The following is an 18,063-nucleotide window of genomic DNA, read 5'->3' as shown; positions in this document are numbered from 1 at the left end:
TATTTTACAAAACATTAAAGAATAATTTTTAAAAGTGGTTGTAAAAAATTATTTTTTAAAACTATTTAAAAAAATTACTTCCCATAATTATAGTAACAATTGAAAACTCCTTTTTAAAATAGTTATATATTATTGTTTTAAAATTTAGAAAAAAAATACATTTGGTAAACTTTCAAAAGCAAATGGGTGCAAATGGGTTTATGAAAATTTGTTTAAAAAACAAGATCATTTTTTAGAATAAATTTTGAAAATATGAATAATATTTAATTTTTCTTTTTGAATTTAGTATAAATATGGGATATTTTTATTGAGAGAAACCCCATAAAACTATTTTTATATTTGAATTCCTTAATTGAATTTTGTTACTAAAAACAATTGAACCTAAAAGGCAATCAAAGAAGATAATTTTGCAGGCATAGAAGATTAATAGCCCGTTTAATAATAATATAAAAAAACGTTTTTAATATTTTTAATACTTAAATTTTTTTATAGTTAAAAATATTGTAAACGTTTAATAAGATGGTTACCAAATCCACTCGAAAAGGTGCAAGCAAAGATTTTTCTTATTTGCATGAGATGAAAGCCGGCTAAGTGTACATGTGAGTTGACGTAGCCATTTTGCCAATCAAGCACGTGTTTAAAAGGCATTGGTTGATTCTGAGCCATTGGGTTGACAGCCGAGACTTATGCACTTCCATTAAAACGCTCATTCATCTGTATGGCTCCATTCACCCACCGCCAACCTTCATTAATTCGACCTCTCTTTTTCCCTCTATTAAACCCCAAGTATCTTCTTCTCAACCTCCATCTTAGCTTCATAAATTCTTTAAGGAAATGGTGTCTGACGGCGGCGAGGGCTCTGTTTACGGCTTCAGGCTGTCGTCCGTGGTGCCGGCCACGGTGACGGGAGAGGATAAGGTGCATGGGCTGAGCAACATGGACTTGGCGATGAAGCTTCATTATCTGAAGGGGGTTTACTTCTTTAGGAGGGAAGCTGTCGAGGGTCTCACCATCTCCGACTTGAAGGAGCCCATGTTCGAGTGGCTGAAGCTGTATTACCCCACCTCCGGGAGGATTCGGCGGTCGGAGAGTGGACGGCCGATGATAAGGTGCAACGACGGAGGCGTACGGATCGTGGAAGCTCAGTGTGACAAGAGCGTAGATGAGTGGATGGCGATGGAGGACCATGATATTCATAATTGCCTTACTTATGATCAAGTTCTTGGTCCTGATCTGGCCTTTTCTCCTCTAGTTTTCATTCAGGTATTTTATACCCTTTATTTGAATAAAAGGTCAATAAAATACCCTCATTTTTTCAGCCTTTGATAAAAATATCTTTATTATTTTTTTTATAAAAATAATCCTTTATTTTAAAACACAGATATAAATATGATTAAGAATATTTGTATTAAAAATAAATAATTCTTAAAAAATACGTAAAAAAATATTAAATTTATAAATATATGGATTATTTCATATCTTTTAGTCAATTAATTTTATTTTATATATAAGTTAATTTCTCTCATCTTTGTAAAGTTTTAGCTAAATATAATTAGCTTTAATTAATTTAAAATTTTATTATATCATTTATTTTGAATCAAATGAATGGTAAATGAAAATATTATATAAAAAGGAAAGGGAAAGTATTTTGATGAATTTTGAAATGGTGGATTCAGTCAAAACCTAAAAAATGGCACTGACTATAGTTTTGTTTTTTTTAGTACTAAATATTGTTTGGCTGCTGGATGCAGTTGACCTGGTTCAAATGTGGGGCGATGTCAGTGGGACTCAGCTGGGCTCATGTCCTGGGAGACGTGGTATCAGCTTCAGATTTCATCAACATGTGGGGCAGCATCATGGCTGGTCACGCCCCGCCTCGCTCTCTCGGTACTAATCCCACTTCCCCGAAACCCCAATTCCACCAGAAGCTTTCCCAGAAGCCCTTCTCCCTCAAAATGACCCACCCACTTGGGGACCATTGGCTTCTCCCCGGATCCAATCATCCTAGAATGGGGACCCGTTGTTTTCATGTCACTCTCGACCAGCTCAAGCGTTTACTTTCAGCCCACTCTGGACCACACGCCCAGTCCCAGCCCTTCCAGCTTCTATCCGCCATTATGTGGAAAACTCTAGCAAAAATCCAGGGAGAGTCGGAGCCAAAGATCGTGACTGTGTGTAGAAATAGTTATGGCGAAAGGGGTGATGGTGAGATTCTAAAAAATGCCATGGTGGTAAGCAGAGTCGAGGCGGATATCGGTGTTGCTGAGGCGGATGTCTCCGACTTGGCCAAGCTGATTGCTGAGAAGACGGTGTGTGAGAATGGCATGATTGAAGAAACAGTGGGTGGGGACGATGGGAAGTCGGATTTTGTAGTGTATGGTGCGAATTTGACGTTTGTAAATCTTGAGGAGGTGAAGCTTTTTGGACTGGAGATTCAGGGACATAAGCCAGTTTGGGCGAGTTATAGCATCGGTGGGGTCGGTGATGAAGGGGCTTTCCTGGTCCTTCCCGCCCAGGACGGTGACGGCGGGAGAACGGTGACGGCGATACTACCGGAAAAACAACTTGCAGGGCTGAGGCGTGAACTGAAAGATGAATGGGGTATTGCTTGATAATTTGTGGGTGTATTCTATAGTGTTGGGATATGATAGGAATATAGGATGTTGATTGAAAGGAAAAAAAATTACTTGCTTTTTATAGTGTGGGAAGGAATTCGTAAGATGTCTGTTGCCGGAATAACTTTCACCGGTTTTGTTTCTTCTGATTCTTCGTGAATAATTTGGAAGGATGGTTTGATTATAAATGATGCGTATACATCGATGGAAACCAAAGAAAAGAACATTTATGCAATATTACACTCTGTTTGGATGGCTGGAAACAATAAGAAAAACAAATCATATAAAAAATCCATGTATGTGTGATTTGGGTCTTATTGAATACAAAAAAACATATATGCTAGATGTCACACCCTCGATTTTGGCCTAAATTTTTCACCTTGGATGTGCGGTGCTAAGGTCCGTCCTTAGCCAACCTTCCTTCCCAGCACGCTTTGAACCCAAAGCAACCCCAAGCAAACAAATGAGGAACTAGGCAACAGCAAAGAACCACAACAGGGACAACAGAGATACGGGAACCTTCCCAACTTGTATTAACTCTTAATTACAAGATTACAAAATTGTTCTCCCTGAGTCAGAGAGCAAGCTTACACCCCTAAGCTTTCAGAGAACCCAAACTCACAATTCTCTCCTTCCCTCTCTCTGCCCGTCTCAAGGATGCAGGTGCCCTTTTAAAAGAGACACTGCTGCAGTTACATTTTGAATTTCAAAATTCAAGCTTGGAGCCAATTTGGGTGGTTATGCAACTGGCTGGAACCGCCCTGAACCGCCTTGCACAACCACCCATCCTCCAGGTCGTGGCCTGCTCGTGGACCACCTTCATGCATCAAGCCTTCAGCACCTCAGCAACTGCTGCTTGTTGACCTGGTCCCCTGCTGCTCCAGCTAGCTGCCACTGACTAGCTGACCAGCTACCTTGTCTCGAGCCCATCTCCTCAGCTGCTGGTGAGTCCTCCTAACAAGCTGCTGCCTTCCCCCAAAGGTGCCGCTTGTGACCGAGTGCTTCACCAACGTGCCTTGATCAAGGCTCTTTGAACTAGGCAGCATGCGCGGACCAGCTTGACCAGGTCTGGTGCTTCAATGCAACGAGCCATGGCATTGCGCCCATGGCTGATCCCGTCTTGGTGCACAGGGCATTGCGCCCCTGTGCTGTGAGTTGGCATGTCATGTTGCGAGTCAGCTGCTGCCCCACTAGACCATGGCGTTGCGCCCATGGCTTGCTCAGCTGGCTCACCGCACAAGGATTAGGCGCCCTCGTGCCTGCGCGGGGAGGAGGTAGGCTGCACTTGGCCCCGTGCCGTTGCGGCCACGGGGTGCACCCTCACATGTCGTTGAGCCCATGTGGGTGTGCGCTCGAGTGCCTTCCGTGTGTCCTAGGCACGCCCAAGGCCGTGCCATGGTGCCCCCTTGGTGCGCTCAAGATCCCCCTCGGCGCCCCCTTGAGTCACCTACCCCCCCCCTTAAAGAGCAATACGGGCCGTTTTCAAAGTTTCTCCAGGAGACATCAAAATGTCTGAGGAGACATAATGGAATTATTTAATAAATAAAATAATTTCCAATATTAACCCTCGACCCCCATCTGCACCCACTTCGTAGCCCACAAGTGTCTGGTGCGCGCCTGGCTCGCCCTTGGTGCGCGCGCGGTGCGCGTCTGGCTCGCCCGCGGTGCGCGCGCGGTGCTCGTCTGGCTCGCCCGCGGCGCGCGCGCGGTGCGTGTCTGACTCGCCCGTGGTGCGCGCGCGGTGCACGTCTGGCTCGCCCGCGGTGCGCGTCTGGCTCGCCGTGGTGCGCGCGCGGTGCGCGTCTGGCTCGCCCGCGGTGCGCGTCTGGCTCGCCCGTGGTGCGCGCGCGGTGCTTGTCAGACTTGACTTCTGCCTTCTCACTTGTCTTCTGGGGTTTAAACCACTAACCCTCTAGACCCTCCTTGCTTCCCTGTCCAGGTTCTCATGGGTGCAAGGCCTACCCATGAGCCTTCTCCTCCCTATTCGGGTCAAGTGGCTAAGGGGCTGACAAACCCACCCCCGCCTGCTGAAGTCGACGCCCTCGTCGACTTAGACTGCCAGTAGGCCTGTACCTCCTTCTCAAATTGCCATAGAGTAACATCTCTTTCCCATGTAGCATCTGCTTCTGAAGTGCCCTTCCACTGAACCAAGAAATCGGTTCGCCGATTCTTTCTGCTATGTCCCATGGTCCTATGATCCAGGATTGTCTCTATCTCACGATCAAATTGCTTCATGACCAAGGGAGGTGCCCGTCTGGTCTGCACCCTCTCAGCATCCAAGTCTTCATGGTAAGGCTTCAGAAAACTCACATGGAATGTTGGGTGAAGCTTTAGCCTCTCAGGTAGCTGCAACCTATAGGCCACCTGCCCAACTCGTTTGATCACCTCGAAGGGTCCATCATACTTAGGAATCAAACCCCTCTGTCTTGTCTTGCTACTGATCTTCTTCCAGATCTGAGGAGTCAATTTCAGGAGGACCTTGTCCCCAACCTGAAATTCTAAGGGTCTCCGATTCCGATCTGCATACTTCTTCATGCGTCTAGCTGCCTTCTCTAGACTGTCCCGGGCTTCATCAAACATCTCCTGCCGGGATTGAGCCATCTTGTAAGCTGCAGGGTTATTACCTCCAGTCCTCTGCTTAGCCACCTCCAAAGGCATCCGTGGCTGTACCCCAATAGCCAGCTCAAAGGGACTCATCCCTGTTGCTGAGCTCCTCTGCAAGTTGTAGCACAACTGGGCAGTGTCCATCAAATCCACCCAATTCTTCTGAGTCGCTGTCACATAATGCCTTAGGTACTCTTCCAACAAGGCATTGATTCTCTCAGTCTGCCCATCAGTCTGAGGGTGGTTGGCTGTGGAAAACTTCAACTCCGAACCCAAGAGTCTGAACAGCTCAACCCAAAACCGACCTGTGAATCTTGCGTCTCGATCACTGACTATGTCTTTAGGCAGTCCAAAATGTTTGACAACATTGCTGAAGAACAACTTAGCCGCCTCCTCCGCAGGGCAAGCATCAGGAGCAGGTATAAAAACAGCATACTTGGAAAATCTATCTACAACAACAAAGATAGATTTAAAATCACGAACCTTTGGAAATCCAGTGATGAAGTCCATAGAAATATTCTCCCAAGGTTTCTCTGGAACGGGAAGGGGCTGCAGCAACCCAGCAGCCTTTCTTCTTTCAGTCTTGTCCATCTGACAGACCAAGCAAGACTTCACATATGCTTCCACATCTTCGCCCATCTTAGGCCAGTAGTAGGATCTAGCTAGCAGTGCTAGAGTCCTCTCTTCACCGGGATGGCCTGCCCACCTTGCATCATGGGTTTCCCGAAGTAGTTCCTTTCTTAGGTTGCCCACAGGAACATACCATCTTCCTCCTTTAGCCACAAGGAGGTCTCCCTCTAGCCAATACCTTCTGATCACGCCTTCCTTGACTTGCTGTCTCAGCTTATCATAAGAAGGATCATGCTCTGCAGCCTGCTTGATTTTCTCATTGAAGTCAGAGATGACTTCTGAGAGGGCAGTGATGTAGGCAATCACCTCCTTCCTACTCAAGGCATCAGCCACTGTGTTATGCCTTCCTGGTCGATGCAGCCACTCAAACTTGAAGTCGGCCAGGAACTCTTGCCATCGTGCTTGTCTGGGGCTTAACTTCTTCTGGGTCTTGAAGAAGGTGTTGGCCACATTGTCAGTGACCACTGTGAAGATGCTTCCCAACAAATAGTGTCTCCACTGCTGCAGGCAGTGAACCACAGCCGTCATCTCCTTCTCATGGGTGGAGTACCTCTGCTCAGCATTGTTCAGCTTCCGGCTTTCAAATGCCACAGGGTGCCCTTCCTGCACCAAGACTCCTCCCAAAGCCCTATCCGAGGCATCTGTCTGGACTTCAAAGGGTAAGTCCAAGTCAGGTAAACGCAGCACGGGCTCAGTGGAGATGGCCTTCTTCAAGCCTTCAAAGGCTGTCTGACACTGAAGGCTCCAATTCCACTGGTTGTCCTTCTTCAGCAGGTCAGTAAGGGGAGACACCACCTTTGAATACCCCTTGATGAACCTTCTGTAATAGTTGGCCAAGCCAAGGAAGGACCGCAGCTCAGTCACTTTGGTAGGGGCTGACCACTCCATTATAGCCTGCACCTTGCCCTTGTCCATCTTGATCAGGCCTGCACTGATCTTGTGCCCAAGAAAGGTAATCTCCTCCTGAGCAAACTCGCACTTTTCTGGCTTTACATAAAGCCGGTTCTCCCTCAATCTCTGAAACACCAATCTCAAGTGCTTCTCATGTTCTATTAGAGACTTACTGTAAACCACTATGTCATCTAGATACACTACCACAAATGCATCTAAGTAGTCAAATAGAACATCATTCATTAGGTTACAGAATGTAGCAGGGGCATTAGTTAATCCAAAGGGCATTACCAGAAACTCGTATGATCCATACCGAGTTACACAAGTGGTCTTTGCCTCGTCTCCTGCTGCAATTCGAACCTGCCAGTAGCCCGATCTCAAATCCAGCTTGGTGAAGTAGGAGGCTTTTGACAATCTGTCAAACAGCTCAGCAGCCAAGGGGATCGGGTACTTGTTCTTGATGGTCACCTTATTGAGGGCTCTGTAGTCCACACACATGCGGAGTGAGCCATCATGCTTCTTCTGGAATAGCACAGGTGCACCATAGGGAGCCCTTGAAGGTTGGATCAGACCTGCATCCAACAATTCCTTCAACTGTTTTCGCAACTCCAGCAACTCTGCAGGAGGCATCCGATAAGGGGCTTGAGCAGGGGCCTTTGTTCCAGGCAGCAACTCGATCTTGTGGTCAATAGGTCGCCGGGGAGGCAACTCCTTGGGGAGTTCTGCAGGCATCACGTCTTTGAACTCCTTGAGGATTTTGACCACTGAGTTAGGGACTTCCACTGACTGTCCCTCCTTGATCTCAATCAGGGCTGCAACATAGGTCTCTTGGCCCCTCTTTAGTCCCTTTTTCAACTGGATGGCAGACAGCATCTCGGGTTGGCTCTTGCCACCATCTTTTGCCTTCAAAGCCTGCACAAAGCAGGGCTGTTTCTCTTCCAACACCATCAATCCGCCAAGATGAGGAATCAGGGCCACCTTAGCCCTCAACAGAAAGTCCACACCAAGGATCAAATCAAAGTCATCCAAGGGTACACAAAGTAGGTTGCACATACCTTTCCAGTCACCAATTTGCATTGGGACGTTCTTTGCTACCCCTTGGATCTTCTGAGCTTTACTATTTACTGCTTTGATCCGACTGGTGTCTTCCTCCAGCTTCAGTCCCAACCTTACTGCCTCTTTGGTGGCCACAAAATTGTGAGTGGCACCACTGTCCACTAAGGCTTTCACCTGCACCCCATTCACAATTGCATGAATATGCATAAGAGATTTCTGGACAGGGGTCTCACCATGAATCACGTTCAGGAGCTGCAACGGATTGACTCTAGGAGGTGTCTCTGGGTCAGTGTCTTCCCTGTCGTCTGCAGTCACAAGAGCAGAGAGTTTTTCTCTCTTGGGGCAATCCTTGGCTCGGTGAGGGCCATTGCAGATGAAACATCCCATCGTTCGGGTGGTCTGCTGCACAACCTTAGTGGTCTTCGCCACTGGTTTTCCCCCTGCAGCAGGTTTCTTGCCTTGTTTCTTCCACTCAGACTTCTTAGAAGTCTTGCCTTCAGCCTTAGCCTTCTTGCCTCCCTCAGACTTGGGTCTCTGCGTGGTGGAGATGGAGCCGCTCATCTTGTAGTCCACCAGGCAGTCTGCTGCAGCCATGGCAGCAGGGAGATCACGAACACCTTGCCTCCTTAGTTCCGTCTGAGCCCATCCTTGCAAGCCTGACATGAAATTAAAGAGCTTGTCCTCCTCTGACATGTTCTTTATGTCCAGCATCAAGGAACTGAACTCCTTGACGTATTCCCTCACGGATCCGGTGTGTCTGAGCCGTTTTAAGGCTTCCCGGGCCACCCAAGCAGTGTTGGTGGGGAGGAACTGATCTTTCAGTTCCTTCTTCAGAGTCTCCCAAGTGGTGATTTGGGGCCTCCCAGACTCTGCATCATCCTCCATCCTGGTCCGCCACCATAACTTGGCATCACCAGCCAAATACATACTGGTGATGGACACCTTCTCACCATCAGGAACACGAGCAGCTTTGAAGAACTGCTCCATGTCCCACAGGAAGTTCTCCAACTCCTTTGCGTTTCTGTTGCCGTTGAAGCCCTTAGGCTCTGGAACACGAACCTTGGAAGAAGGGGCTTCAGGGCTTGAAGAGGATCCCTGCAACACGGCCTTTTTAAGGACGGCCATGTCTTCTCCGTATGACTGCAGGGTTCCCTTGAAACCATCCATCAGGGACTGCATCTCGGCCTTCAACCCACCAAGTTTCTCTTCAAAGAAACCATCATGGGATTCCAGCATATTCCTCTGCACATGAATTTCCCCCATGGCGTTTTCTGCCCACGAAGCCACAGAGCCTTCCTCACCTGGCCATTCTCCCAAAATTTCTTCAATCCGAGCCATTCTTTCCCGTAGGGCCTCCATTGCACTACCACCAGCCATCTCTGGTGCGGGCTCTGATACCAATTGTCACACCCTCGATTTTGGCCTAAATTTTTCACCTTGGATGTGCGGTGCTAAGGTCCGTCCTTAGCCAACCTTCCTTCCCAGCACGCTTTGAACCCAAAGCAACCCCAAGCAAACAAATGAGGAACTAGGCAACAGCAAAGAACCACAACAGGGACAACAGAGATACGGGAACCTTCCCAACTTGTATTAACTCTTAATTACAAGATTACAAAATTGTTCTCCCTGAGTCAGAGAGCAAGCTTACACCCCTAAGCTTTCAGAGAACCCAAACTCACAATTCTCTCCTTCCCTCTCTCTGCCCGTCTCAAGGATGCAGGTGCCCTTTTAAAAGAGACACTGCTGCAGTTACATTTTGAATTTCAAAATTCAAGCTTGGAGCCAATTTGGGTGGTTATGCAACTGGTTGGAACCGCCCTGAACCGCCTTGCACAACCACCCATCCTCCAGGTCGTGGCCTGCTCGTGGACCACCTTCATGCATCAAGCCTTCAGCACCTCAGCAACTGCTGCTTGTTGACCTGGTCCCCTGCTGCTCCAGCTAGCTGCCACTGACTAGCTGACCAGCTACCTTGTCTCGAGCCCATCTCCTCAGCTGCTGGTGAGTCCTCCTAACAAGCTGCTGCCTTCCCCCAAAGGTGCCGCTTGTGACCGAGTGCTTCACCAACGTGCCTTGATCAAGGCTCTTTGAACTAGGCAGCATGCGCGGACCAGCTTGACCAGGTCTGGTGCTTCAATGCAACGAGCCATGGCATTGCGCCCATGGCTGATCCCGTCTTGGTGCACAGGGCATTGCGCCCCTGTGCTGTGAGTTGGCATGTCATGTTGCGAGTCAGCTGCTGCCCCACTAGACCATGGCGTTGCGCCCATGGCTTGCTCAGCTGGCTCACCGCACAAGGATTAGGCGCCCTCGTGCCTGCGCGGGGAGGAGGTAGGCTGCACTTGGCCCCGTGCCGTTGCGGCCACGGGGTGCACCCTCACATGTCGTTGAGCCCATGTGGGTGTGCGCTCGAGTGCCTTCCGTGTGTCCTAGGCACGCCCAAGGCCGTGCCATGGTGCCCCCTTGGTGCGCTCAAGATCCCCCTCGGCGCCCCCTTGAGTCACCTACCCCCCCTTAAAGAGCAATACGGGCCGTTTTCAAAGTTTCTCCAGGAGACATCAAAATGTCTGAGGAGACATAATGGAATTATTTAATAAATAAAATAATTTCCAATATTAACCCTCGACCCCCATCTGCACCCACTTCGTAGCCCACAAGTGTCTGGTGCGCGCCTGGCTCGCCCTTGGTGCGCGCGCGGTGCGCGTCTGGCTCGCCCGCGGTGCGCGCGCGGTGCTCGTCTGGCTCGCCCGCGGCGCGCGCGCGGTGCGTGTCTGACTCGCCCGTGGTGCGCGCGCGGTGCACGTCTGGCTCGCCCGCGGTGCGCGTCTGGCTCGCCCGTGGTGCGCGCGCGGTGCGCGTCTGGCTCGCCCGCGGTGCGCGTCTGGCTCGCCCGTGGTGCGCGCGCGGTGCTTGTCAGACTTGACTTCTGCCTTCTCACTTGTCTTCTGGGGTTTAAACCACTAACCCTCTAGACCCTCCTTGCTTCCCTGTCCAGGTTCTCATGGGTGCAAGGCCTACCCATGAGCCTTCTCCTCCCTATTCGGGTCAAGTGGCTAAGGGGCTGACACTAGATTAGTAACAAAATCGATAGGTATTTTTATTACGAGAAAGGATAAAAGATGGCATGGAATGAAAATAATAAAAAATACCTAGAGTAAGAACAATTTCTTAATAAATAATATTTATTTTTCTTAATTTTAGAATGTTTATTATTTTTAAAAAACAATAAAATTAAAACGTTTTCATTATCAAATTATAAGACTTTTTATGATAGTAGAGTTAGGAGAATAGACTTAAACTTGAGCCTTCTCTGTGGTCGAATGTTATAAAAGTCTCGACTTACTCTTAGAAACTATATCTTATACTTAACAAAAATTAACCTCAACATTTAAACTTTTCATAAGTGCTTTTTCTAGTTTCATTTAAGTAAAGTTCAATATCGCAAATCTTCTACTATGGCAAAATTAAATTATCCTCTTAGTTCATGACATCAATGTTTTTCGACATCTCTCAAATGAAAAAAAAAAAAAAAACTTGTTGAATGAATTAAAGATGATGAAGGAAACCAAAGTCATATCATGCAGTACTATACTAGTTATCAATCGATAATACATATTTGTTATTTCATGAGTTTTTAGAACCATGAAATGTGACATTTTTAATGTGATATTTGGTGTTAACATAGTATATACCGTATGGACATTTCTTATAGAGTCGTTTCTTTCTAGTATAGTTTAAAAAAGAATGAGTCATAATCTTTTGACAAATATTTAAGAGGTTTTTAAAATATATGTAACAATACCACTGCAATTAATAATCAATTTTAAATCAATACAAAGTTTGTTCATTCACACATGACTTAAAAGACATATATATGAAAGAGTTTTTTTTTTTTTTTTTGGACTTGTTACGCTTATTAAATCATCTCAGCATCTTTTTAGCCAAATCATATTAGATCTTCAAGGATATAAATAGTCATTCACTGCCAAAAATGATGAGAGGAAACATTTTTACATTTTTTTTGGACAACATAGTTATGACCAAAATACTTGGTTAAGTAGAAATCTTCCATTCGAGGAGAATAGATTTCACCTTTCCTACTTACTATTCTTAAAAAAGAAAAAGAAAAAAGGTTATTGATATTAATTTTTACAAAATGATGTCTTCGCCATGTTTTGAAGACAATGCTCGTAATATACAAAACAATGTTGCCGATAGCAAAAGCAATCAAATATTAAATTGATTGAATATTATATACCAACTTGATTTAATTTGATTTTTATGTTGGACTACTTTTTTGCACATGGCAACACATATTTGTCAAGATTATCAGTTTATCAATAAACTAATTATCTAACTTTTGAAGTAGGATAATTCATATATAAAAAGTACAAAATTTTATACAGAAGTCTTAAACTTAAACATCTCATTTTTATTTTTTTTTAAATATTATATTTTTAATAGTAACATTCTAGAACATGGTAATTTCAAATTAAATCGAGTCTTTTAAAATTATTGTATTTTATACAAGAGTTACTATTATTTTTAGTTAAAAATAAATAAGAAATGCATCCAAACAATATATATGAGACTAAAGTGTCATGACTGTATTTTATACAAGACTTATTATTATTGTTATTTTTAAAAAATAAAAAATAAAAATTGCATCCAAACAACATTTAAGGGATTAAAGTGTGTTTTGGAATACATTTATTGTTTTCTATTTTTAAAAACATAAAATGCTAATAATTACCATATAAAGCATAATCATTATTAGATACTGAAATGATTTTTACAAATAATTTTATAAAGTTAAGATACTAACTTAATATTTTAAATTTTATTCATATATTTTATGTAATAATTAGTATATTTTATCAGCTCAATTATTCTCCTAATTACATATAAATGATAACAACTCATGGTTAAGTGTGCTAATTGTTTAGTATTAATTAAGAAAAAAAAAAAAAGAGAAAGCAAGGTTAAAGGTGCATGAAAATCATTAAAGTTCAGGAACTCGATGTAAGATGAATACTTTAGTGCATCTAGTATTTTTACTTAATTATACATCATTTTCATACACGATTTTTCTTGAAATCGAGGTTGAAATATCACATTTTATTCAAACTCAAGTGTATTTTCAAAAACTTTAGGCTAATTATTCTAAATATACCTCTTGAGGTATGTAAAGGTGTTGTCTAAGTATTAGAAGATTTTTTAATTAAAAAAGATAAGTTTTGAACTTTTTAAAGTCTATTCAGTAAATGATGGACTGAACCGATTCAAACATTTACCTTTTCCCGATTGAGGGCTAATTAAATGTGCAAGAGTTTTTTTTTTCTTTTCTAAAAAGGTTATTGATCAAGGAAAAACCTTTCCCAATTGAGGCAATCTTTGTCTCGATCAAACCCTAAAAATGACTAATGATTGCCTCTTGTGCATTAATTGTTTAATGACTTTGAACTGAAACTTAACCGCAAAAAGACTAATTGGTGCATTTTTTGGTATATGAGGTTGCAAACTTATAAATAAAGTCATCTTATTCATTTATTACTGCCATGAGGACACCTACATCTAACTCTCTACCTATCTTTTTTCTTTCATTTAAATCTCTCTCTCTCTCTTTGTTGCACTAATCATTCACTTTCAATTTCATTCTTAGTGCGCATTTTGCGATTCATCCTACCTTCTTTATATTTATTCATTTATTAAAACTAGATTGAGTGTGCTTAAACACTCATTTATTTGAGTAAGGCCGAGTGTTAAACCTTCAAGTTATAATTAAACTTGATGAGAGATTTGTATAGCTCATTGGAGTCGATGAATCCAATTGCAAATATTTGAAGGTTTGGGTTGAAAGTTTCAAATTAGTTGAACTCTCGCTCGAAATAAATTCGCGGGGAGTAGACTTAGGCGAGAATTGTTGAACCACTATAAAATTGAGTTTGTAATTTTTATTTATTTTATTTGTTTTATTACTTGTTTAATTAAAAGTGTTTTTGAAAAAGTTTAAGGATTTTGTTTAAGTTAATAAGTCTTATTTCACAATATTTTATATGAAAGTTACTACTTATTTTCCATTTTTAACTATATAAAAACACAAACGCAACACAATAAATATATCAAATGAGAATTTCATAATTTCATAAAAAATAATTTTATTTATTTCAAGAAATATCAAGTATAATTTATTCTTTCTATAAAAAAATCTCCAAAAAATAAAGTCACAAATTTTATTCCAACTTTTCTTATGATCCCATCACATAAGAAGCTCTCATTCTTTGTAACATACATAATATTAAAAAAAATAGTAGTGAAAACTTTGTCATTTTTGTAAATATAAGGTTAAAAAGATTAACAAAATATTTAGGGAGAATTGGGCTTTACACCCATTTGGCTTTGATAATTAATAAAAAGTATTTTAAACACTCATGATTGATTACAAGGATATGAGATAGGAATAAACAAAAATACCCTTTTGACTTACGTCCATCATTTTTGTCTTTATACCACCGTTCTTTATATGTCACTTCCATAAAATTATCCATTATTTAATTTTTTTTTATTGTTTTATTTAAACTCTTTTAAAAATAATTGAAAAATCAACATTATTTTCTAAACAAAAATTATATTAATGATTCAAAAACTATTTTGGAAAATACTTTTGAAAACAAATTAATTTAAATGAATAAAAATTATATTTTACATTTAGAAGTAAATAATTTAATGATTAAAACACTATTTAAAATAAATATATTTACTATTTTTTTCTTTTATATAAAAAAAGTATTTTAAAGTTTATTTTTTTACTATTATAAAATAAAAAAAAATTAAGTTTTTAAAATTTTCTTCCTTCTTTATTTTAATAATTTTTGGAACATAGACTTTTGGTAATAAGTTGTATGAAATATTGCAAATTTGTTTATTAATAAATTTTCTTAATAATTTGATTTAATTGAAAATTTATTGAAAAAAGGAAAAGAAAAAAGAAAGAGGATGGGTGAAGAGTTTTTATTTTAAATATCCAATTAAAATGTTTTCGTATTTAAAAATAGATTATATTAATACATAGTATAATAGAGATTGAATTTTTCTCGTATAAAATAGTTGAATGGTATATTTACCAATTTTAAATGAAAACAGTAGTTAAAAATTGTATACATTATGTTTGAATTTGGTTTTAAAATATTTTTTTAGTTTTTACTTCTTTTATTTTTAAAAATAATTTTTATTTTCTATATTGTCCTTTTTTCTAAATATGTTTAATTAAAAAAAGAGAATTATTTTTAAAAATGAAAATTTAATACCTTGTTTAACACTATTTTTTTGTATGAAAATAATAAAAAGAATTAAATTTTAGTTATTGATTATTCTTTTTTATTTTTTCTATTAGTTATTTTAATAATAAAATAAAAAATATAATATGTTCACAATTAAATAAATGAATCGGTCAATTGTATATTTTTTTCACAAAAATATAATATGTTCACAAAAATAAATTGGATTTAAGTTTTCCGCTCTTTTTCTTAATCAAACTACTAAAATCATATTTAATTTGTAACATTGTACATAGGTATTCGTTAACTGTACAAGAGAAATGCACTAAATATACAAGAGGTGTAAAAGATTATCATTTGTAAAATATTTTAATCGATTCTGAACCACTCATTTATCTTCCTTGTCATCCATGAATTGCATGCTCATATCATGCACTTTATTTAACTCTCACATAAAAATTCCGATACTTTCCTCTTAGTAATGATGTTTGAGAAAAAAAATTTAACCCTGATTCATCCACCATTTTCTCAGCTAAATCATTAAAAATATGGTTAACACACGTATGTGGACACATTACTTGGGAGATATATATCGCGTCATTGTATAATGGTATTATACTAATTGTACAAGGGAAATGTACTAAGTGTACAATGATGTACAAGGCTACCATTTGTGAAAGATTTTAATCGATTCTTAATTACTTATTCATTTTCCTTGTCACCCATTGATTACATACCTATGTCATGCACTCTATTTTCTCAGTCAAACCATTAGAAATATGATTAACATACTTACGTGGACATATAACTCAAGAGGGGTATATTGCATCATTGTACAATGGTATTACACTAACCGTACAATATAAATGTACTAAGTGTACAAGGTTACCATTTGTGAAATATTTTAATCAATTTTGAATCACTTCTTTATTTTTCTTGCCATCTACAAATTGTATATGAAATTTGCATTACTGTACAAAGGTGTTATACTCGCCATACAAGACAAATGTATTAATTGTATAAGACAAAAATACTAATTGTACAATGGGTGTACAAGGCTACATTCTATACAATATTTCAATAAATTCTGAACCATTTTTTTTTCTTGTTACATAAGGATTAGACACTTTCCCCCCACACATTCCTTCACTTAAAAATTGTTACAATTTGAATTTTAAAATTTTATCGTCCAAAATTGTAATTGCATATTTTGTTTGAGTAGTTTTTACAATTTTTTTTAGTACATTTACGTCTCATATAAAGGAAAATTAATCACTATATCTAGGTAGTACATTTTTTGTGAAATCATGTATGAGAAAAAAAAAAGAAGAGAAAATTATGATACATTTGCTTGACTTGATGACATCGTGTTTTAATAATTTAAACCATGTTAAGTCCACATCTATTCCATATTTAAAAGGATATTTTAATATTTTTCAAATTATTAAATTATAATACATTATTCAATTAAAAATTAATTATCACCATTAGTTAAAAGATGATCATGTTACAAAACAATATATTAAGACAATATCTATGTATTATCAATATATTAAGACAATATCTATGTATTATCAATAAAATAGAGAAAATATTCAAATAATTGTCTCTAACCTTTAAAGATATTTGTATAAAAAATAACATATATATATATATATATATATATAGATCAAAAAGAACAATACTATTTTTTAAGGTGTTTAAAAAGTATTTATTAAATATTTTATTAGTTTGAAAAAAAAATATTTTATGAGGTGTTTAAAAAATATTTACTTAAAAAATGTAGTAATAATCATTTTTAATCATTGATTTCCAATATTTTTTTTGAGAGAAAAATAATTGATGGAAATAGTGACACTTTATTAACTAGGAATTAATTTACATGGTCCCATCAATTAATATGTGAGAGAAAGGGAAAGAGAGAACGAGAGAGAAATGAGAAGCCCATTGTTTTTTTTTTTTTTTTTTTTTTTTTTTCATTTTTTACTGTCAAGGGCATTTCAGTAAATTTTGAAAAATAATGTCCTTCAACTTAATTTTCACTTTTTCATTAGGTATTGGGCTTAAATATAAAAGATATAAGGATCTTTGACCAATTTTCAAGTCCAATTAGGTGTAAAACACAATTCTCCCAAATATTTAAAGGGTGTCCTTTTACTTCATAAATAGAAGATCGCATAAAGTACAATTGTCACCATCATTGAATAAGATAAAAAATTAATTTATCATGACACGGCATGCCAAAATTATAAAATTATTTTCAATTTTCTAATATTCAAATGGAAAAAGCCATCATTATTATTTGAAATAATTGAAGAAATAAGATGATTTTTTTTTTTTTACTTTTTTAGATTTGAAAATATGTTTGATAATTTTGAAAAGAAAAAATTTTGTTGAGATTTTTTTTTTAAATGGTATTTGTTTGAGAATATATTTTAATTGTTTTAAGTTTTTTTAAAGTTATTTTAATATATAATTGTATAAATATAGACAATAAAATTAAAATTATACATAAATGTTATTAAAAAAAACATGTTAAAAACATTATGAATTTTGAAACAAACTTTTTCTATAAAAATAAAATTATTTTAAAATTGTTCTTAAAAATATTGTTTTTTAAGAATCATTTTTTAAAATGTTTTAAGGCTTTTAATATGACTTTATTAAAACTCAACTGCATTTGGCAACATTAAAAATATCAATACCCATATAATTTTTAATTATTTTTATGATTAACCTAGTAGATCAATCAATATGTCACCTTAATTATCATGGCTCATTACAATATTAAATATTTTTTTGTTTTTAAAAATAAAAACCTTTTATTTATTCATTTATTTTTAGATTTGAAAATATGTTTGATAATTTCATAAGATAAAAAAGTTTGTTGATTTTTTTTTAATAGATTATGGTATTTTTTGAGAATATATTTTAATTGTTATGTTTCTTTTACGATTATTTTAAAAATAACAATTATATAAATATAACAA

General features: G+C 38.6%; 1 protein-coding gene across 1 annotated transcript; it reads left to right on the top strand.

Moving 5' to 3' along the window:
• The first annotated feature begins 781 nt into the window (after positions 1 to 781).
• On the top strand, positions 782 to 2,803 carry LOC117905923 (protein ECERIFERUM 2). Its single transcript, XM_034818802.1, has 2 exons — positions 782 to 1,263; positions 1,752 to 2,803. Exons 1-2 carry the CDS (start codon positions 835 to 837, stop codon positions 2,610 to 2,612), a joined length of 1,290 nt encoding a protein of 429 aa, XP_034674693.1. The 5' UTR covers positions 782 to 834; the 3' UTR covers positions 2,613 to 2,803.
• Positions 2,804 to 18,063: the final 15,260 nt, after the last annotated feature.

This window comes from Vitis riparia, chromosome 18 (assembly GCF_004353265.1).
Source record: "Vitis riparia cultivar Riparia Gloire de Montpellier isolate 1030 chromosome 18, EGFV_Vit.rip_1.0, whole genome shotgun sequence".
NCBI lineage: Eukaryota > Viridiplantae > Streptophyta > Magnoliopsida > Vitales > Vitaceae > Vitis > Vitis riparia.
Note: the sequence above shows the minus strand (reverse complement) of the source record. Positions and strands in the feature narration are given on the sequence as shown.